Here is a 24,058-nt window from a genome sequence, read left to right on the forward strand (position 1 = left end):
AAGTTTATATTCATAGTCATTATATTTGTAAATAATGTAGATACTGTTAAATGACGTGGATGCCTTGTATGCTTCAGTGTAGCTGAATGACTTTATTTTTAGGTAAATACCATGATTTAGAATGCCAGCTGATTCAGGAGTTTACCAGTGCTCAAAGAAGAGGTGAAATCTCCAGAATGAGAGAAGTAGCAGCAGTTTTACTTCATTTTAAGGTAAATACTAAGAATTAAAAATGAAGACTAGTGTTCAAAGCTATGGAAATTGTGTAAGTTCTATATATTATAGTTTCTGACTTCCCCCATCATTATGTAACTATATCACAGTGATAATTTTCATTGTTTTGAGTAATTTGCACATTTTATACTCTGTAAATGGTATTAAATGTTATATATTTAATATTTAAGGTTTTATATTCAATATTAATATTGAATTAAAATTAATTGATCAATTACATATTGGTGAATTTTTGTAGTTTGATAAAATCATACTGTCTGCCTTTTTACTTTCACATATTATGATACAGGTGAAAAGAAAGAAAACTTGACTGTAAATATCTGGTAGAATATAGGAACCAGAGAGTAGATGGCATGTGACTAGTAAGAGAGTTAAATCCAGGGGACCTCAGGACCTTGTATTACAGAATTGTTTTCCTAGAATTGGAACTAGGGAGAGAATCCCTGTGTAGGAGTATATTTCTGCAAAGAAAGTGCTTAAAGAAATGGTTCTTCCTTCAGTCTGTTTCTTTGATTTGTATCAGATTAGGGAAAGGGAAGCCTATTTGTTGGACTTTTCATTTTGGTAAAATCTGAATGAGTATTGAGAATGGCTCTTGAGACAGTAGTGCACTTCATATTGCTTTCCTTACTGGTTTTTATGTATGATTTATTAATAGGCAAAAATCTTATTATAGTGAGCTTAATGACAAATTAGTTTGTTTTAAACACATTTTATTAAAATAGATTCAGTTTAAAAAGTAAATTTCCAAACTGCCAGCTGAATACAACTGTCCAGATTCTTGCAAGGAAAACTAAATGCTAGAGAAAAGCCAGGCGCAGTGGCTCACGCCTGTAATCCCAGTACTTTGGGAGGCTGAGGCGGGTGGATCAGTTAGCTCAGGAGTTCGAGATCAGCCTAGGCAACATGGTGAAACTCTGTCTCTACAGAAAATACAAAAATTAGCTGGCAGGGAGGCGTGCGCCTGTGGTCTCAGTTACTCGGGAGGCTGCGGCAGGAGGGTTGCTTGAACCTGGGAGACAGAGGTTGTAGTGAGCCAAGATCACACGATTGCACTCCAACCTGGTGACGGTAGTGAAATCCTGTCTCAAAAAAAAAAAAAAGAAATACATATATATGTATATACACACATGTTTTAATATAAATATTTTTATATGTATATAAGACACATACATATATATGTGTAAAACCTTTTCCCAAGACCTTGACTGTGTGTGTGTGTGTTTGTGTGTATGCATGTGGGTGGGTGGGTGTGAGTGGGTATGTTTTGGAGTTAGAGGAGATGGCTAAAGAATGATCATAGGACAAAAATCACTCTAAAGAACTCAGTTACATACTTCATCTTTCTTGTTTCAGTCTAAAGTTCAACAAGGATATGTATCAACTGATAAATTTTATCATAGAAAGTGACTAGGGAGACGATAACTTTATCAAGTTATTGGTTTTCTACAGTTAATTTTATTTAAGTCCAACAGGTGTTGCTATCAGCCGTTTACTGGTAAATAGACATAGCTTTATGACATATAACACTTCTTTTATTGAAATACTAATTATTATAATTGAACCAGAATAATAACAATGTGTTTCTTCCTTGTAGGGTTACTCCCATTGTGTTGATGTTTATATAAAGCAGTGCCAGGAGGTAACGTAACAGTACACTTTATTGGATATTATTTTTTGCTAATTTGGTGTTTTAAAATCATTTAGAAATTATATGTTCACTGTGTAAAATGCCTCTGCTGTTTAGGGTGCTTATTTGAGAAATGATATATTTGAAGATGCTGCAATACTCTGTCAACGAGTGAACAAACAAGTTGGAGATATCTTCAGTAATCCAGAAACAGTCCTGGCTAAACTTATTCAAAATGTATTTGAAATCAAACTACAGGTAATTTTAAATAGTAACAAAGTAAATAGTTCTTAAGGCAATATGTAATTTTTTTCCTGTATTTTAAAAGTATTTTTAAAATTTAGTTTACTTATGTAATGACCTTAGAAATAGTAATCTAGTTAAGGAGAAAGGAATCCTCATGCTTTTTAAAAAATGTTTTGTTATCCACCAAGAAGAAAGTGCTAATCAGTAAGTATTATCAGAGAACATGCTTGAAATTTGTGTAGTATTTGTAGTAGTAATATAATATATTGTGGTAAGATAGCCTTGAAGACTTTTGTTTTTTTTGGTCCCTGCCTTCACCAATAGATGTCATTTGTGAAACTGAACAAGAATTCCAAGAGCAGTCTGTAGAATTTTTTTTTTTCTTCTTTTTTTTGAGACGGAGTCTCTCTCTGTCGCCCAGGCTGGAGTGCAGTGGCCGGATCTCAGCTCACTGCAAGCTCCGCCTCCCGGGTTTACGCCATTCTCCTGCCTCAGCCTCCTGAGTAGCCGGGACTACAGGCGCCCGCCACCGCGCCCAGCTAGTTTTTTGTATTTTTAGTAGAGACAGGGTTTCACCATGTTAGCCAGGATGGTCTCGATCTTCTGACCTTGTGATCCACCTGCCTTGGCCTCCCAAAGTGCTGGGATTACAGGCGTGAGCCACCGCGCCTGGCCCAGTCTGTAGAATTTTTAATAATATGGTACTAACATGAAAAGGGAAAACACAGAAATTTAATTTACCCACATATCACTGTACTTTCAGATAACATTTCCTAAACTATGTTTACTACTGGATTAAACAACATTCAATAAATGCTTGCTTTTTTTTTTTTTTTTAACACAATTCAGGAATTTTGATAGTGTTGTCATTCTCAAGAAGTGGGGATGTAATGTATAGCATTTCACACATTTACTAAGAAACCCTGTTTTGTAGTAATGCCTATAGATGTCTGAAAGAACACTAGTATTACCTGGAGCTCAGTTTGGGAAATGCTGCTTTAAGGAATTGACTCTATTATTTGTACTCTCAGTTTTGTTATTTTGATCTACCTCACAGAGCAGAATAGGCCAATTTAAAAGGAAAGGTATTTCTAAATTCTTAATACTTATTCCTGAGACTGATATAGATCCTCTACAGGTAAATACGAGAAGCTGTAAAATTTAAAAACCTGTTTTAAAATATTTTATGATTGGTCTGTTTTCTGTACATTACCTTTTTGATTGGATTGTAAGTCAGAAAGGTTCAAAACTGTGGAGTGAATTTTAAAAGAATATCTTGAGAAGTTACAGAATTTAATGTTTGCCTAATTAACAGAATATTAACCTTTTTCTTTTAGAGTTTTGTGAAAGAGCAGTTAGAAGAATGTAGGAAGTCTGATGCAGAGCAGTATCTCAAAAATCTCTATGATCTCTATACAAGGTAAATTTTTAATGATTAGAAAATAATAGATAACAGATTTTTTTATTTTTTTGATAGAAAATGAGGAAGTATTCAGGTATTTTTGAATAAGTTTGTCACCAGTTAACCTTTCAGCATTAAATGCTTAGCTGTATAGACTAGTTATTGCACAAGACTGTATTGTACGACCTTCTTAATACATTAACTTGAGGAATTGGATGTTATGCTTTATCTTTTCTCTAAGCATTAGTGTACATTTATCTGCAGTCAAAACTTTAGAAACTGCAAAAGGAAGTGATGTAATCTTAAACGATAGTTTCAGCTCTAAGTCTTATGTAGGAACTTTTCTTGTGCTTTTATAAATGTCAGTGTTACTCTTAGAGATTATCTCAGAAGCTTCATATGGAGTTTTGTGGGGTTTTTTTCCCTTGACTTTTGCCCACCCTATTACTCTTCTTCAGTGTCTTCATTTTGGGAGAAGGTTTTTCCAAAGTTACTGTAATGAGGAAGTCCATCTTAACAACAACACTGTTTTGACCCTATCTTCAGCAACGGGAAATAGAAAATTAGAGGGAAAGTCCACAAGGACAAAACAAAAGAGGGTGAATAGACAGTAGATCTCTCAGTACTCTGTTTTGGGTCACATGTGATGAATGGCATTAGACATACTTGAGGCCAATCTGCCACTGTCGCCATTTCTGGACTAGTTCATTGCCTCACAATTTCTTTTCCTAGGAATTTGTGACAGTTCTCAAAACCATAAAGTTGTTCATAATATTTCACTGTACTTTTACATGTAACCCTGTAGAGTTGATCTCTGCATCGTAAGTACTCTCCCAGAGTTTAAGAAATGGTGGCTTAACATAAGTCATTAAAGTCACATTGTAAAAATTTGTATTCCTTAATACTGTTACTATACCTAAAACATATATTAATCTTTTTCTCCCCCTTTTTCATGAAAAGAACCACCAATCTTTCCAGCAAGCTGATGGAGTTTAATTTAGGTACTGATAAACAGACTTTCTTGTCTAAGCTTATCAAATCCATTTTCATTTCCTATTTGGAGAACTATATTGAGGTGGAGACTGGATATTTGAAAAGCAGAAGTGCTATGATCCTTCAGCGCTATTATGATTCGAAAAACCATCAAAAGAGATCCATTGGCACAGGAGGGTGAGTATTTTTGTTAAATACTACTGTTAAAACTGAAGACATTGATAACTTCATTATATTTGGGCAAATTTATCAAATGTTGACTATCATTAGAATTTTTTATGAAGAGTTCTTTTAATCCAGATTCTTATATTATTGATCAAATCTTGCTCTTAAACCACATGTTGAAATGACCTAACATAACATGATTAAAATGTAGGCCGGGTGCAGTAACTCACGCCTGTAATCCCAGCACTTTGGGAGGCCGAGGTGGGCTGATCACCTGAGGTCTGGAGTTTGAGACCAGCCTGGCCAACATGGTGAAACCCCATCTCTACTGAAAACACAGAAATTAGCTGGGCGTGGTGGCAGGCACCTGTAATCCCAGCCATTCGGGAGGCTGAAGCAGGAGAATCACTTGAATCCGGGCAGCAGAGGCTGCAGTGAGCCAAGAGCACACCACTGCACTACATACAGCCTGGGCGACAAAGCAAGACTCGACGTCAAAAAAAAAAGTAAAGCAGATATTTGTCAATAAAAAAATAATTTTTTAAAACTATCAAGCAGAACACTAGTAATATAAAAAGTTCCATAGTTTCTTTCATTTTTTTTTTCTAGATAGAATAAGTTCCAGGTTATTGACCAGAAAACACATCTTTTTTTTGTTACTGTTGCAGGTGTGAAAAAAATAGAAAATAGTTTGCAGTTTAAGTACCTTGAATTGGTGAGTTTTGTTCAGAGACTTTAGCATAAAAAAACTATTAAATGAATACCTTAAAGCCTGCAATTATTTACAGACTAGAAGAAAGTAACTTGCTCCAAGGATAGTTGGCAACTCAGCTACCAGGCTTTAACTGCCTGGAAACCAGATTCTAAAAAGAGACAGAATGACTTTGGTGGACTGAGAGTCCGGAATCCCCACACATATATATCCAAACCAGTTTCTTGTTTCCCATTTTGTTGTGTATTAAATAATGATTAGAGAGAGTTAAAATTAGTAGTAAGAGGTATACCTGAAAGGTAGTAGCAAGGAAGGGAAGAGAAAAACTAATGAGTAATAGGAATTTTGTGTGTGTGTGTGTGTGAGTTTACAGTAGTCTGGAGTTACATACCCTAGGAGCAAAAAAATGTCTAACCCTCCAAAGATACAGCAAAAAATGTCTAACCCTCCAAAGATACCCCATATAAGTGTTTCAGGTGACCCTCAGTAATTAAGAATAGCTAAATTATGTTTAATATATCTTCTTTAATATCATGAGTAAATGTGCAGAATCTTAAAATGACTATATTTTAAAATTGTTAAACTTTTAAAGTTTTCTTTTTAAACAGGACTATTTAGTCACTTAGAATGCTAACCTGTTTGGAATAGCTCACTTTCTAAGGAAACCCAACAAGTTTTACTATTGAGTCAGAATTGTAAGGCTGAATTGTAAAGCAGCTTCAGAAATTAGAAGTCCAAATCTACTCATTTATCAGATGAAAATCTTCCATTTGGAGATCAAGGCTAACTCTATTTCACAAAACTAGTTATTGGAATTAGAAATTAGGTCTCTTGGCTATTGGTCCATTTTTGTTGTTGTTGTTGTTGATATATACTAAGTTTGGAAGTACTCGAAGTTGAAATCTAAGTAAAATGTTTTCTTTTTTTCATTTTTCTTTATGATGTACTAGTATTCAGGATTTGAAGGAGAGAATTAGACAACGTACCAACTTACCACTTGGGCCAAGTATCGATACTCATGGGGAAACTTTTCTATCCCAAGAAGTGGTGGTTAATCTTTTACAAGAAACCAAACAAGCCTTTGAAAGATGTCATAGGGTAAGAGTGGTTGTAAATTTATTTTACATATACAGTTGTTCCTTGATATCTGTGGGGAGTTGATTCCAAAACCTCCAAGGATACCAAAATCGTGGATGCTCAAGTCTGTTATATAAAGTGTGTAGTATTTGCATATATCCTGTGCACATCCTCCTTTATACTTTAATTCATCTCTAGATTACTTATAATTGTTTATATATATTATTACATTACCTAGTGCAGTGTAAATCTCCATAAATAGTTGTAACTTTAGTGTTTAGGGAATGATGACAGTACATCTTCAGTACAGATGCAACCATTCTCTTTTTTTTTCTTAAATATTTTTATCTGTGGCTGGTTGAATCTGCTGATGCAGAACCCACAGATACAGAACTTACAGATAGGGAGAATTGACTATATAGTTGTGTGTTTTAAGTCTTACCTTGTTTTACTAAGATACAAATTTACTCTCTGATTAGGAACAACTATTTTTTGTAATAAAAGATAGGATTTTTGTTTTGGAGATCAGAATAATTTTAAAATTAGGAATAAATGTGAATTTAAATTCGCATTTAAAATAACTTTAAAGTTGACCAGATCAAATTTTTGTTATGTAAGATTAAATGAAGATGTGAAAAGGACAGTTAGACTTTCTCTTGAAGAAATGGTGCATCAGGGAAAGAACAGTGTTTTAAGAGCATCAACATCAAAGGGAAAGAATGAAGATTTGGCTCCATTAAAACTTAGATTTTCTTCTCTAATAAACACAGTTTAGCAAAATAAACAGATAAGTCAGAGTGATAAAGTATTTGTAAATGATACTACTAGCAAAAGATTGTATGAAACATAATAGTAGCCAATAATTTTATAGTACATAATATGTTCCAGACACTTTTTTTTTTTTTTTAAAGTTCTGGGTTACATGTGCAGAACGTGCAGGTTTGTTATATAGGTACACACGTGCCATAGTGGTTTGCTGCACCCATCAACCCCTCATCTACATTAGGTATTTCTCCTAATGCTGGTGCTCCCTTAGCTCCCCCACCTCCCCTCAACGGGCCCCAGTGTGTGATGTTCCCCTCCCTGTGTCCATGTGTTCTCATTGTTCAACTCCTGCTTATGAGTGAGAACGTGCGGTATTTGGTTTTCTGGTCCTGTGTGTGTTTCCTGAGAATAATGGTTTCCAGCTTCACCCATGTCCCTGCAAAGGACATGAACTCATCCTTTTTTATGGCTGCATAGTATTCCATGGTATACACGTGCCACATTTTCTTTATCCAGTCTATTATTGATGGGCATTTGGGTTGGTTCCAAGTCTTTGCTATTGTGAGTAGTGCTGCAGTAAACATATGTGTGCATGTGTCTTTATAGTAGAATAATTTGTAATCCTTTGGGTATATACTCAGTAATGAGATTGCTGAGTCAAATGGTAATTCTGGTTCTAGATCCTTGAGGAGTCACCACACTGTCTTCCACAATGGTTGAACTAATTTATACTCCCACCAACAGTGTAAAAGCATTCCTATTTCTCCCCATCCTCTCCAGCATTTGTTGTTTCCTGACTTTTTAATGATTGCCATTCTAACTGGCATGAGGTGGTATTTCATTGTGGTTTTGATTTCCATTTCTCTAATGACCAGTGATGATGAGCTTTTTTTCATGTTTGTTGGCTGCATAAATGTCTTCTTTTGAGAAGTGCCGGATACTCTTCTAAGCATTTAAGAGAGTGTGGAGTGTGTGTGTGTGTGTATCTTGTTTGTATGTAGTTTACATACGGGGATGTGTGTGTGTGTGTATATATATGTATGTAAACTTATTTCATCATATAACCACCCTGTGAGGTTGTTATTTTGCAAATAAAGAACTGAAATACATGACTTTTAAGTAGTGGATTGAGAGTTGAGGCAGTCTTAATTATTTATGTTGATGTATATAATCTACATTTATATTGAGACTAAATTAAATTATACATGTGAATATAAATCAGTAGAAAACAAATCAAAGATACACATACACAGTTTGCAAAAAAGAAATGTAAATCACTAGTACAATACTCAGACTCACTAATAGGGAAATGCAACTTAGAATAAGAGAATTACCATCCCATTTTCATTAGGTTGGGATAAATTGAGAAGTCTGATGACCAAGTATTGTTAAGGAAGTGGAGCAATAGCAGTTGTCACACACCACCAACGGGAGTGAAATTGGTACGGTTATTTTGAGGATTAATTTGGCAATTTCTTAGAGAAACTCATAGGTTCATGTGATATGTCTAACATCATAACAGCAGTTTTTGTCATGGTGAAAAATTAAAAGCAAACTCTCAGTGTCCATCAAAAAGAGAATTGTTAAACTGGTGTTTTTCATACAGTAGAAAACTATACAACAATTTAAATACATGAAGTAGAGTTACATGTATCAACATGAATAAATCTCAAAAATACTTAGTATTGGTATTACTGAATCATATGGTATTTTTTTTTTAAGAAACTGCCAAACTAATAGTGTGTAGTGATATTTGATTATAGTTTTAGTTTTCATTTTCCTAATGCAGTGATGATTCATGTTGAACATCTTTTCATGTGCTTATTTGCCATCAATATATACTCTCTGGTGAAGTGTTCAAATCTTTTGTGCATTCTTAAATCAGTCATGTGTTTTCTTATTTTTTGAGCACTCTGTATTGTTACAATTTATCAGATGTGATTTGCACATTTTTTTAATGCCTGTGGCTTGTCTTTTTATTCTCATCAGTGTTTCTAAGGATAGATGTTCTTAATTTTGATGACATCCAATTTAATAATACATTTCTGTTCTGGATGGTGATTTTGGTGTCATATAAGAAGTCTTTGCCTAACCAAAGGTTACAAAGTTTTCCTCTTGTGTTTTCTTCTAGCAGTTTTATAGTTTGAGGCTTTATGTTAAGATGTATAATCAATTTTGAGTTAAGTTATACAGTATTGTGAATCAAAGTTCATAATTTTACAAGTAGGCATCCAGTTGTTTCAGTTTCATTTATTGAAAAAACTATCATTTCCCGGCTGAATTACTCTAGAACCTTTGTCAAAAAATCAATGGACCATTTATATGTGGGTCTGTTTCTGGACTCTTCTGTTCCATTGGTCTGTCTTTATGCCTGTACTATACTGTCTGAATTGCTGTAACTGTATAATAAGTCTTGAATCGGGTAGTGTAAGTCCTCTAACATTTTTATATAAATCATTTTGTATTATATCTTATAATAGCTTGTCCGTTTTTGAAAAAGTCTGAGATTTTGATTGGAATTACATTGACTCCGTAGTTCTATGTGGGGAGAATTGACATATTTTGATGCCATTATAGTATATGTAAATGGTCTTTTTAAAACTTATATTTAATTTCTAGTTTAACTTAGTTGTTAGTATATAGAAATGCAATTCATTTCTTTATGTTACTCTTATATCCACAAGGAAATTCCTTGTGGGCCTCAAGATCTTTCCCCTAAAACAGTTTTTTTGAATTTCACCTTGGCAATGTAAATTGATAGCTTGTCTTCACAGTTGCAGGACAAAGGAGAGAACTCAAGTCATCCCTCAGCCCACCTAAGACAAATGCATATCTCATTGTTTCCTCTGTCCTATTGTTTGTGTAAAAATGTAGATTCACTGAGCCAGATTAAGGTATAAGTGATTATTCCTCTACCCACCTCTGACATGCAAATTGTATATTCAGTGAAAGGGTGGATCACACTTAGAATACAACTGTTTGTCTCTTACCTACCTGTAACCTGGAAGTACCTTCTTACCCCTTCAAGTTGTCCCACCTTTCCGGACAGAACCAGTGTACATCACACCTATTGATTGATGTCTCATGTCTCCCTAAAATGGATAAAACCAAGCTGTGCCCTTACCAACTTAGGTGGGCACATGTCAGCGGGACTTCCTGAGACTGTGTCACAGGAATGTCCTTAATCTTGGCAAAATAAACTTTCTAAATTGATTGAGACTTGTCTCAGATACTTTTGGGTTCAGCCCTGCAACCTAACTAAACTTACCTATTAGTTCTATTTGCCTTTTTTTTTTATCTGTAGATTCCACTGGCTTTTCTGTATAGATTATCATATTATCAGCCCATAAATACAGTTTTACTTATTTTTTCCAATATAGATGTCTTTTATTTTGTTCCTTTGCCTTATTGCACTGGCCAGACTTCTAGTACAATGCTGAATAGAAGTGGTGAGAGTGAACACTTTGCTTTATTTCTGATCTTAAGAATAAATCATTTCGTCTTTCACCATTAAGTATGATACTAATTGGGTTTTTCATAGATGTTCTTTTTCAGATTGAGAAAATTATTTTATCCTACTTAACTATGAGGATTAGATGTTAGATTTTGTGCAAAACTTTTTTATTCTGTTAATATGGTAAGTTATAGTGGTTGATTTTCAAATGTTGGCCTTGCATTCCTTCTTTGATAAACTCCAATTGGTCATCAATTGACCTTTGACCTTTTGTCATATTTATATATTGTTGGATTAGTTTTGCTAAACTTTTGTAAAGAATTTTTAACATCTGTGTTCATGAGGGATATTGGCCTTTTTTGTTTTGTTTTGTTTTTGAGACGGAGTCTCACTCTGTCGCCCAGGCTGGAGTGCAGTGGCATGATCTCAGCTCACTGCAACCTCCGCCTCCTGAGTTCAAGCCATTCTCCTGCCTCAGCCTCCCGAGTAGCTGGGACTACAGGCTCCTGCCACCATGCCCGGCTGAGTTTTGTATTTTTAGTAGAGACAGGGTTTCGCCATGTTGACCAGGGTGATCTTGAATCTCTGACCTCAGGTGATCCGCCCGCCTCAGCTTCCCAAAGTGCTGGAATTACAGGTGTGAGCCACCGTGCCTGGCTTTTTTTCATTTTTATGTCTTTGTCTGGTTTTAGAATCAGGGTAATGTTGGCCTCGTAGGATGTGTTGGAAAATATTTCCACCACCCCTCCCAATTTTCTGGAAGAGTTTGCATAGAATTGGTATTCTTTCTTTCTTTAAGTGGTTGGTAAAATTCACAAGTGAAGTCATTTGGGCCTGAATTTTTTTGTGTGTGAGGATTTTAAACTACAAATTCAACTTCTTTGGTAGATACAGAACAATTCAGATTATCCACTTCTTTTTAAGTCAGCTTTGGTAGTTTGTATGTTTTAAGGATTTGTGTAGTTCACATAAGTTGTTGAATTTATTGGAATAAAATTATATTCATGATATTTTCTTATCCTTTTGATATCTGTAGAATTTGTAGTGATGTGACCACTTTCCTAATATTAGTAATTTATGTCATTTTTTTTTTTTTTTCTGATCAGTCAGGCTAGAGGTTTATTCATTTTACTGACTTATTTCCCCCCAAAGAACCAGCTTTTGATTTCATTAATTGTTCCGTGTTGTTTTTCTGTTTTATATTCATCAATTTCTACTCTTTATTACTTCTGTTATTCTGCTTACTTGGGTTTTATACCCCCCACCACAACCCCCCTGTTTTTTTAGTTTTCTAAGGTAGAAGCTTGAGGTCATTGATTTGAGAACTTCCTTCTGTCCTAATCTAATGCAGGTGTTTTGTTTTACAAATTTCCCTGTAAATACTACTTTAGCTGCATCCCCAGAATTTTTGTATGTTGTGCTTTATTTCCATTCAGTTCAAATCCTTTTAATTTTGCTTTTGATTTGTTTTGGCCCAAACGTGATTTAGAAATATGTTATTTAGTTTCCAAATATTTAGGAATTTGTTAGATATCTTTCCGTTACTGATTTTAAATTTGATTCCATTGTGGTCAGAGGATGTACTTTGTATGATGTGAACCCATTTTAAGTTTATTAAGACTTGTGGTTTTCTTTTAGCCCAGAATATGGTCCATCTTTTTTGTATGCACTTGAAAAGATATATATATCCTGATGTTGTTGGATGGAGTATTGTATAAATGTCAGTTAGGCTTAGTTGATTATGTTGTTCAAGTCTTCTATATCTTTACCAATTTTCCATCTGCCTCTTCTGTCTATTATTCATGGATGTTTGGATGTAAATAGGAGTGTAAGAATGGCTTGTGAAGAAAGTAAGAGCATTTTTTGAGCATCAGTGATTAGAGGAGGAGGGTGAATATTGGAGTAGAGAGACTGATGAAGGAGGGGTAAAGATTGGGGTAGTTATTAATAAGACCAGGAAGGAAGCTGAGTAATACCAAATTATAATCAGTGGGAATTCAAAGGGGGTTATAGAATTCCTATCAACTTCTAATTTAATACATCAGGTAATAAGTATTAACCCCAAGAGAATACGTGAATGAAGACTACAAATAGGTTTGACAGAAGCAGAAATCAATGTATAAATAATATGGAAAGCAATTATAAGAAGTCAAGAGTAATTTTCTGTTAAAAAAGGATTTTATTTTCCCAGCATAACTAATAATTATTTTACTAAATAGCTAGTTTAACAGCAACAGCAGCACCAAAATGAATATTGTAAGCTCACTATGTGCAAATACTGTGCTAAAAACACTTTACGCTTATTTTCGTATTTTATTCTCACTTCAAGGCTAGAATGTAAGTACTGTTAATATGATTCCCATCTTCCAAATGAAGAAATTGAGGCATGGTGGGGTTAAATAACATCTCAAAGGTTCACTTAGTCAGGAAATGATAAAACCATTATTTGAGCCAGTCATATTTTATGGTGCATCTATTATTAATTTCTCCATCTCCACTCCCCAGTGAAACAAAGAATTCTTTTTGTTTTAAGTTTTACTAGACTGTTCTTTGCTCAGTCAGTGGCTCTCAAACCTCTGACCCACAGTAAGAAATGCATTTTACATGTTAGCCCTGTGTATACATATTTAAATGGGGGAGGTATACATTTTATGAAGGTGTACTTGGATTTCACTAATGAATTGCAGTCCAAGTTTGAAAAACGTTGCTCTAAGTCAGGAGAGTTATAGGCAAATATGGAGCGTTAAAATTGTGTGTATGTGTGTTTGTGCATGCGTGCGCAGTATGGGGGGAGCTGTGAGTTATTTTGATACCTGAAACACTGACTACATCTTATAAAAAATTGCTTAAAAAATTGGCATTTTCAAAAGGTAGACTTGAGTGATAATTGTTTGGTTTTTGTTTTTAAGCTCTCTGATCCTTCTGACTTACCAAGGAATGCCTTCAGAATTTTTACCATTCTTGTGGAATTTTTATGTATTGAGCATATTGATTATGCTTTGGAAACAGGACTTGCTGGTATGTATATTTGTGTTACACTTGTGTTAAATTCCTTTGATCCTGCTTGGTTAAACTATATGCATAATGTTTTACATATAATCATCTCTGTTTGTCAAATTCAGTTCAGTGCAATGAAGTTGGAGCTTTTATAATGCAAAGATTTGCCAGGCGCTAAAAGCTATACAGAATGGTTCTCTCATATTGTTTACATACGGCATAATAGAATAATAAGCTACCTAAGTCACTACAATGTATGACACAATGTCTTACAATGCTGTAACTTAGAAAATGTCAAGGAACAAAAATGAAGGCAAAAACAGTTCTGATTGGGGAATTGAGTAATCTAGATTTAGAAAGAGAAGTATTAAAAACTAAGTCTGGAAAAAAATAGATTCAAATTAAAATTCTTATTTTGCTTTTGGTCTTTTGGTCTTAGTAGTTAGTATTAGTAGCATAATAATGACCTGAGTCCAGTCTCATTAATTCAGTTGTCTACTTCATCTGTTTAATGGTCATCTCAAACTTAACATATCCAAAATGAAACTCTTTATCTTCCTTCTAAACCTGTTCCTTTCCCATTCTTCCCATGTCATTAAAAGGCATTACCAATATGCATGATTAGTGTATGTCAGTTTTTTGAAAGGCATTACTAATCATTTACCACTTGCTCAAGCCCCAACAAAACCCAGGAGTTCCTTAATTCCTCCTTTTCAGAAATCAATCCTGATAGCCAATCCATCAGCAAATCCTGTTAATATACTTCCAGGCATAAGCCAGATTCATGTACTTTTCTCCATCTTCACTGATGCCACCCTAATTTAAACACCATTTTCTCTGACAACTTGTAACTGGTCTCCCTGTGTACATTCTTGCCTCTCCACATTACTGACTTCATGTAACAGCCAGTTTAATTATTTCCTTATTTAAAACTCTGTAGTGGTTTCCTATTACTCTTAAGGGGAAAACAACAGCAAACTCTAGAGAAGCATGACTTTTTATCTGGCCTGGTATGTATTCATCATCTCTCGTTGCGTTTCTTCTCACTGAGCAGTCACTCTGACCCTCATTGTTTTTCCTTGCTTAGTCTCTTTGCACTTGGTATTTCCCTATCCCCAAAATCCTTTTGCTTCAGCTTTTCTCGTGGCTGGCTTTTCAATCATCTGATCCCAGCTAAGATGTTATCTTCTCAGAGAGACCATTGCTGATCACCGTAGCTAAAGTAGCCCTCTTCTCCCAGCCCAGTTATCCTCATTATCTTATCATTGCATTAACTTTTTTTATAGCACTTACCACAATGAAATTTTTATCTGTTAATGCCTGCCTCCACTCACCAGAATTCATTCATTTAACACATGCTTATTAAATGCCTACTCCTGCACCTGTGGAGTTTACATGCTTATGGAGAAGATAGACAAATGATTAGAAAGTGCAATGAAGAAAAATAAAACTGAGTAAGGGATTAAAAAATTTTAAACAGTGTGTATATATAATAATTTTGATATGCCCTTATTTTTATTTTTGAGACAGAGTCTCGCTCTGTCACCCAGGCTAGCATGCAGTGGCACAGTCATGGCTCATGGCAACTTTGAACTCCTGGGCTCAAGCAATACTCCTGCCTCAGCCTCCTGAGTAGCTATAACTATAGGTGCATGCCACTGCACCCAGCTAATTTTTTCTTTTTTTGTAGAGATGGAGTCTTGCTGTTTTGTAGAGATGGGGGCCTAGGCTGTTCTTGAACTCTTGACTCCAAGCGATTCTCCCTCCTCAGCCTCTCAATAATTTTTTGTTTTGATTTAAACTGTCTTCCTAAAGGTTTCTTTTCCTACTAACTTATGCCACTGCTGGACTGTTTGTGTGTGCCAGTTTTTCTGTAATTATTGAATATTCTTTAAAAATTTTAATTTCATGGTTAAAAACATACGTCGTAGCTGAGTTCTGATGCCTATAAAGAAAAAAAGTACGTCAGTATTACCTTAATTTTTATGTCTTTCATTAATAACAATGATTCATATTTTCTACACATGTATTGATTTTTTTTCTCTTGTAAAGTTTATTTGTTATTGGAGCCTTCAGTTTTCTTACCAGTTGGTAATCTTGTCTTTTACTTGGGTGGGGGAGGGGAACACCTTTATTTTCCATTATTAAGACAAAAAAATAATTGTCCTGTAAAGAACTCTAGGTATCAAGCCTGTATTTTCTCATTAGCTATGCATATTTTCTTTAGTCTCTTAAGTCTTTTACTTTTAGCTAGAAACATAAACATCTAGGACCTTAGAGTTCATCTGTTATTCTTTACAAAAAGGAGGAAATGGAAATCCAGAGGTCAGCTGACATTTTGAGGTCAGAATATGGAGTGGCTTGATTCCCTTTTTATTTTATTCTGAATAAATTCCAGAATAAAATCAGGTATGTAATCTGTAGATAGAACATTTTGAGTATTTTTGAGAAAATAGTGTAGAGTACAGTAAGTGAAATGTGTCAGTTTAGGCATATTACTATGGCAGCAGTATCTAGGATAAAAGATAAAGAGACTTGAATGAGGAAGACCAATGAGAGAATTATTCGAACTATTATCAGAGATAAAGAGGCCTGGTTATAAGAAATATGTGGAGATGTATTCATGGCTCACGTGAATCATGAAGGCAAAGTAGATAGATGGTGAACATTGGGCGTAAAAATAACTTTGGATGAGTTTTACTAGTATAAGCTTAGCTTGATTTTCCTCTTCTGTCCACAGAAGTCATTACTGATGTATTAAAACAGTGGTTTCATTTATGTTGTAGATTAAAAAACCACATTCTTTTTTTCTGTTGCCAAGATGAATTTCTTCAAGGATGATTCTAACATATGTATGCTTTCTGGTTTTAGGAATTCCCTCTTCAGATTCTAGGAATGCAAATCTTTATTTTTTGGATGTTGTGCAACAGGCCAATACTATTTTTCATCTTTTTGACAAACAGTTTAATGATCACCTTATGCCACTAATAAGGTTAGTCAAATTATCTGATTTTCATTGATATTTCAGTGACTGTTACAGCATTCTACATAATATTCTACGTGTATTTTCATTAAATTTAAAAAGTACATGTTCACAAAAATGTCAGACTGGACAAGTGGAATGAAATAAAAATATAAAAATTCCTAGGAAATAAAACATTAAATATTGCTTCTTCTTGCATTTCTGTTTTCTCTTTCCACTATATTATTAATTTTGGTGTATTTCAAAAGATTTAATCTGTCACAAACCTAAAACTGAAATCTCATGTGAAAGAGGACCTGCAGCTTAGTGAAACTCAGCAAATTTGACATCTTTTAAAAGATCTCATAGACAAAGTCCATGTACCCACTTGTTATAAAGACATACAAAAAATTTTATAAGATTAATAGGACAGATTTTAATGAGGCATTAAGTAAAGTTTGGTTTATATCTTCATATCAGTTTATGTGAACTTATAAAACATTTGAGAATCAAATAAGATGGTGTATATGTGAACATGCTTTACAAAATTCTCTTTAGCACTATTATGTAAGAGGAAAAATATTCATATAAAATTTTTTGACTTTTTGTTATAAACACTGACATGCCAAGAATAGTCCAGAAACAGTCTCAAAGATAACAGTCACTTGTAATCCCTGAGTCATACTTTGAAAGGAAATTTACTTTTCAAGATCTGTTATACCACATAGCAGAGAATTCACACAATTATTAGGGTTGCCTATTTCTTAATATTTTGAATGTTTTGACATTCTGATAGCATTCAGAAGGCAAATATGATTGTCAGGTTTTTAAAAATACAAGTGGATTGGCTGTTTCCCTCCAAATTTTATAGTATGATTTACTGTATTCTTAAAACTCTGGTAATGCTAGTCTATAGCTTTTGTTGGTGTTACACTAGATATTTGTTTATAAAGAAAACCAAATAATTCCACAATTTTAAAGTCACATTTATATTCTTGAGAGATGTCTCCTCAGAGATCAAAATAACAAATTTAAGTGGTCCTCTTCCTTAGTCTATTATAATGAATTGGGCATAGTGAATGCTAAATAATTACTTTGCTTCTTATATGCTTCTTGGATTTGTTAACAATATTAATGCGTGTATATGGATGTATTTATAAATGGATACAATGTAATACACATCGATGTAAGAAAAACTTTTAGAAAATCTCAGATTATTAATATGACTCTTTTTCCATTTTAAATATACAATAGCTCTTCTCCTAAGTTATCTGAATGCCTTCAGAAGAAAAAAGAAATAATTGAACAAATGGAGATGAAATTGGATACTGGCATTGACAGGCAAGTTGTTGGTTTTGTCTCTTGCATTTTTAAAAATTATAAAAACACCATATTATAGCAGCATGCAAATACTTTGTAGAGAAGAAAAATATTTATCTTAATTCCACCATATTGCTACAACATTTGATTAAAAAATATATATATTTTTACATATTGCCTTCATCCTTATTAGAATGTTGTTTTTATTGGATCCTGAAGTTTTTTACTTTGGCCTATCTTGGCATTTAACATACCTTCCTCACTAAGCTTAATCATTTCTAGCTTTTGATTTAAAGTGAGAAGTATGTGACGTTTTTCAGTTGAACACTTAGAGGCCATTGTAGGATTATTAATTGTCCTAATTTCAATGTTACTGTGTTTCAAGGAATAGGGAGGCCCAAGGAGAGGCAGAGAGACAGGGAAATAGCCATTAACTGGAGTAATCAGAACACACACTATATTTGTCAGTTAGGTTCACTGTCTTATATGAGTATGGTTTGTGACCCAAAACAATTAAAATAGTAACATCAAAGATCACTGATCACAGATCACCATAACAGATTTAGCAGTAATGAAAATGTTTTAAATATTGTAAGAATTACCAAAATGTGACACAGAAACACAAAGTGAGCCCATGCTGTTGGAAAAATGGCACTGATAGACTTGCGTTGCCACAAGCCTGCAACTTGTAAAAAAACAAACAAAACAAACCACAGTATCTATGAAACACAATCAAATGAAGCAGAATAAAACAAGGTATGCCTGGATAATCAGAAGTGGGGTTGTTGGATCATATAGTAGCTCTGTTTTTAAGTTTTTGAGGAATTTCCGTACTTTTCCATAATGGCTGTACCAATTTACATCCCCATCAACAGTGTACAAATGTTCTCTTTTATCTACACTCTTGATAATGCTTGTTATCTGTTGCCTTTTTGAAAAGAGCCATGCTAACGGGTGTAAAGTGATAATTGATTGCATTTTCCTGATGACTAGTGATGTTGAGCACCTTTTCATATACCTGTTAGCCATCTTTATGTCTTCTTTCAAAAATTTTTATTCCTTTAATCATTGGATCATTTTTTTTTTTGCTATTGAGTTGTTTGAGTTCCTATATTTGGAGTGTTAAACCCCTCTGAGATGTACGGTTTACAAATATTTCCTTCCATTTCATAGGCTGTTTATTGTTTCCTTTGCTGTGCAGAAACTCTTTAGTTTGATGCAATCTCATTTGTCTTTGTTTCTGTTGCCTCTGCTTTTGAGGCCATATCCAAAAGGTCATTGCCAACACCAATGTCAAGAAACTTTTTTCTTATGTTTTATTCTACTAGTTTTATAGTTGTGGGTCTTATATTAAATGTAATTCATTTTGAGTTGATTTTTTTTTGGTGTAGTGTAAGATAAAGGTATCATTTCATTTTCCTGTGTGTAGATATCCAGTTTTCCAGCACCATTTATTGAGGAAACTATCCTTTCCCTATTGTGTGTTCTTGGCACCCTTGTTAAAGAGCAGTTGACCATAAATGGATGGATTTATTTCTGGGCTCTGTATCCTGTTCCATTGGGCTGTGTATCTGTTTTTATGACGGTATCATACTGCATTAATTACTGTAGCTGTATAATATATTTTCTAACCAAGAAGTACAATGCTTCCAGTTTTGTTCTTTCTCAAAATTGTTTTGGCTATTCAGGATTTTTTCTGGTTCCATAAGAATTTTAGTGTTTTGTTTTTTTTTTCTATTTCTGTGAAAAATGCCATTGGAATTTTGATTGGGAATGCATTGACTCTAAATTGCTTGGGGTAGTATGGACGTGTTAATAATATTATTTCAAGCCCTAAACACGAGATATGTTTCCATTTACTTGTTTCTTTTGGCAATGTTCTGAAGTTTTTTCAGTGTATAAGTCTTTTACTTCCTTGGTTAATTCCTAAATATTTTATTCTTTTTCATGCTATTGTAAATGGGATTTTTTTTTCTTTCTTTTTTGGATAGTTTGCTGATAATGTTTAAAAACAACTGATTTTTGTGTGATGATTATCTTGCAACTTTACTGAATTCTTTTATTCTATTTTTTGATGGAGTCTAAAATTTAGAGTTTTCTCTAAGATCATATCATCTGCAAAGAGTCAGTTTTACTTCTTTCTTTCCAATTTAGATGTCTTTTATTTCTTTTTCTTGCCTAAGTGCTCTGGCTAGGATACCCACTACTGTGTTGAAAAGAAGTGGTGAGAGTGGACATCCTTCTTGTTCCTGATGTTAGTTAGAGGAAAAGCTTTGAGCTTTTCACTATGGAGTTTGATATTAGTTGTGGGCTTGTCATATATGATCTTTATTATCTTTAGGTATATTCCTTCTATACCTAATTTGTTTGCAAGTCTTTGTCATGAAAGAGTGTTGAATTTTACCAGAAGTGGTTTTTTTTCACATTGTCAGACAATCATAAGATTTTTATCCTTCATTCTGTTAATGTGGTCTGTCACATTTATAGATCTGCATATGTTGAACCATCCTTGAATCTCAGGGATAAAATCTGTTTGATTATGGGGTATGATCCTTTTAGTATGCTATTGAATTTAGTTTGCTAGTTTTTTTTTTTTTTTTTTTTTTAATATTTATTTTTGTTGGATATTTGTACTTGATTTTCTTACCTGTATTGTCCCTCTGGCTTTGGTATCACTGTAATGCTGTCTTTGTAAAATGAGTTTGAAAGTGTTACAAGTTCTTCCATTGTTTGAAAAAGTTTGAGAACGATTGGTGTTAATTCTTCTTCTTCTTCTTCTTTTTTTTTTGAGACGATGTCTCCATCTTTCCAGGCTGGAGACCAGTGGTGCAATCCTGGCTCACTGCAACCTCCACCTCCCTGGTTCAAGCAATTCCCCTTGCCTCACCCTCCTGAACAGCTGGAATTACAGGCGCACACCACCATACCCAGCTAATTTTTTGTATTTTTAATAGAGACGGGGTTTTACCGTGTTGGCCAGACTGGTCTTGAACTCCTGACCTCAGGCAATCCACCCGCCTCAGCCTCCCAAAGTGCTGGGCTTACAGGTGTGAGCCACCGCGCCCAGCCAATTCTTCTTTTAATGTTGGATAGAATTCACTAGTAAGGCCATCTGGTCCTGGGATTTTTCTGACTTCAGCAGGAACTCTGTCTCTTAATCTCTTCATCTTCTGCCAATCTATTATCCTTTTCCTAGCTTTATTTCTTTAGTTATTGTGCTTATATCACTTGGTCCATCTTTTGAATTACTTTCTTGAAATACCCTAAAGTACATTTCCTTCAAACACAACTGTCTTACAGACCCTAACCTCTGATAGGTGCAGTCTCTTTTATTCCCATAACTGGTTGGCTCCTCGCTGTTGGAGAATATCACATAACATGTACGTTATTAGTACCACGGCAAATCCATGCTTTCATTTCTCAGTTGAGTCTTTAGTACCTCTTATCCATTCTTCTGATTGTCCTTACATAGTGCGACTCAGCGTTGCTCCTACCTGTTTTTCCCAACCTTGTCAATTCTTCGTAAGTTCCCTATCTCCACTGGAAGCATTCTGTACACATTCAGCATCCCTAATCCAAAAATTCAAAATAAAAATGCTTCAAAATTTGAAACTTGAAACTTTTTGAGTGCTGACATTACCCTACAAGTGGAAAATTTTACACCTGATCTCATGTGACAGGGCACAGTCAAAATACAGATGCACAGCACATGGTTTATTTGAGTACCCCCAAGGGAAAAAAGACCCAACCCTCTTCAGCTGTGATAAATATTTTCTGTGCATGTCCGAATTCCACCCCCGCCCCTACAATAAGCATGCCTACAAAGAATAATAAAATGGCATGTGTGTAGGCTGGACATGCCAGTGGTAGGTTGCTCACAATGCCCCACATGCAGCCAAGACCTGTGTGTATTACTCACTGTGTGTGTGCGCTTTTTTTTTCTCCTTATTCTGCGCTCTGTGGTATAAAGATGTGAAATCTCAAAAAGGCCTGCAGAGACCCCTGTGGTTAACAGTGATAAGAAAAAGAGGAAGTTTATCCTTTTGTTTTTATTTTTTGAGGTGGAGTCCCTCTCTGTCGCCCAGGCTGGAGTGCAGTGGCGTGATCTTGGCTCTGTTCAACCCCTGACTCCTGGGTTCAAGCAATTCTCCTGCCTCAGCCTCCCGAGTAGCTGGGACTACAGGTGCACGCCACCGTGCCCAGCTAATTTTTTGTATTTTTAGTGGAGACAGGGTTTTGCTATGTTGGCCAGACTGGTCTCGAACTCCTGGCCTTAAGTGACCCACCTGCCTCAGCCTCCCAAAGTGCTGGGATTACAGGCGTGAACTACTGCACTCAGCCTGTTTATCTTTTAAAAAAAATTTTTTGTGGCCAGGTGCAATGGCTCACTCCTGTAATCCTAGCACTTTGGGAGGCTAAGGTGGGTGGATCACCTGAGGTCAGGAGTTCGAGACCAGCCTGGCCAACATGGTGAAACCCTATCTCTACTAAAAATACAAAAATTGGTCAGGCATGGTGGCAGGCACCTGTAATCCCAGCTACTCGAGAGGCTGAGGCAGGAGAATTGCTTGAACCCAGCAGTCAGAGGTTGCAGTGAGCCAAGATCACGCCACTGCACTCCAGACTGGGCAACAAGAGCAGAACTCCGTCTCAAAAAATGAATAAATAAATAAATAAAAATAAAAATAATTTGTTTAGAGACCATGGTCTTACTCTGTCACCCAGGCTGGTGTGCAGCGGTGTAATCATAGCTCGCTGCAACTTTGAACTCCTGGGTTCACACAGTCCTCCCACCTCAGCCTCTTGAGTAGCTCAGATCACAGATGCACACCACCATACTCAGCCATTTTTTTTTTTTTTTTTTTAAATGTAGAGATAGAGTCTCATTATGTTGTCCAGGCTATTTTTGAACTCCTGGGCTGAAGTGATCCTCCCACTTCAGCCTCACAAAGTGCTGGGATTACAGGTGTGAGTCACCATACCTAGCAGCACTTATGTTTATCAAAGCTGTTGGACAAAAAGGATGGTGGTGTAAGTGTGAAATGTATTACAGAAGAGTATGGTATTGGAATGACCACCATATATTACCTGAAGAAACAGAAGGAGAAAGTCTGTGCTGAAAGTGATGAACGGAAGTTAATGAAAAATATAAAAACACTACATAAAGCTAAAAGTGAAGATCTTGATTATGTATTGAAAGAGTGGATCTGTCCGCATTGCAATGAATACATTGCCACTTAATGGTATGGTGATGATGAAACAAACAAAGATCTATCACAATGAATTGAAAATTGAAGGGAATCATGGCTATTCAATAGGCTGTTTGCCAAAAGTTAAGAACAGACACGGCATTATGTTTTCAAAGGTTTGTTGTGATAAAGCATCTGCTGGTCATGAAGCAGCAGAGAAATTCCTTAATGAATTTGCCAAGGTTATTGCTGATGAAAATCTGGTGTGAGAATAAGTCTATAATATTGATGAAACACTACTATTTTGGCATTACTGCCCCAGGAAGGCACTGACAATACAGGTGATAAGATGGCTTTTACAGAAATTGAGGATGCCAAGGGCGGAGTAACTGTGCTGTGGTGTGCTAATGCAGCAGGCATGTAGAAGTGTAAGCTTGCTGTAATAGGCTGAAGCTTGCATCTTCATTGTTTCCAAGGAATGAATTTCTTGTTGGGTCCACTGTTACGCTAACAGAAAGGCATGGATAACCAAGGGTGTCTTTTCTGATTGGTTTTACAAACGTTTTTTACTAGTGGCTTGCACATACTGCAGAAAAGCTGGACTGGATAACAACTACAAGATTTTGTTATTCTTTGACAACTGTTCGTGTCATACTTTTTCCCAAATGTGACTTTATTCAGTCTTCTGACCAAAGTATCTTTAGATCAATGAAGAGTAAATATAGAAACACTTTCTTGGGTGGGCATGGTGGCTCAAGCCTATAATTCCAACACTTTGGAAGGCTGAGGCAGGAGGATCACTTGAGCCCAGGAGTTTGAGACCAGCCTAAGGCAATATAGTAAGACCCTGTCTCTACCCGCCCAAAATTTAAGAATTAGACAGGTGTTCTGGCATGTGCCTATAGTTCCAGC

General features: G+C 35.2%; 1 protein-coding gene across 1 annotated transcript in view; it reads left to right on the forward strand.

Moving 5' to 3' along the window:
* Positions 1-24,058, forward strand: part of EXOC5 (exocyst complex component 5) — a 64,035-nt gene that overhangs the window by 32,824 nt on the left and 7,153 nt on the right. The window contains exons 7-15 of the mRNA XM_003901854.3: positions 103-212; positions 1,832-1,876; positions 1,982-2,122; positions 3,448-3,530; positions 4,473-4,682; positions 6,333-6,480; positions 13,588-13,696; positions 16,547-16,667; positions 17,892-17,978. Coding sequence (XP_003901903.1) covers positions 103-212; positions 1,832-1,876; positions 1,982-2,122; positions 3,448-3,530; positions 4,473-4,682; positions 6,333-6,480; positions 13,588-13,696; positions 16,547-16,667; positions 17,892-17,978 — 1,054 coding nt within the window. The remainder of the gene's footprint in view (positions 1-102; positions 213-1,831; positions 1,877-1,981; positions 2,123-3,447; positions 3,531-4,472; positions 4,683-6,332; positions 6,481-13,587; positions 13,697-16,546; positions 16,668-17,891; positions 17,979-24,058) is intronic.

Source organism: Papio anubis, chromosome 7, assembly GCF_008728515.1.
Source record: "Papio anubis isolate 15944 chromosome 7, Panubis1.0, whole genome shotgun sequence".
Lineage (NCBI taxonomy): Eukaryota > Metazoa > Chordata > Mammalia > Primates > Cercopithecidae > Papio > Papio anubis.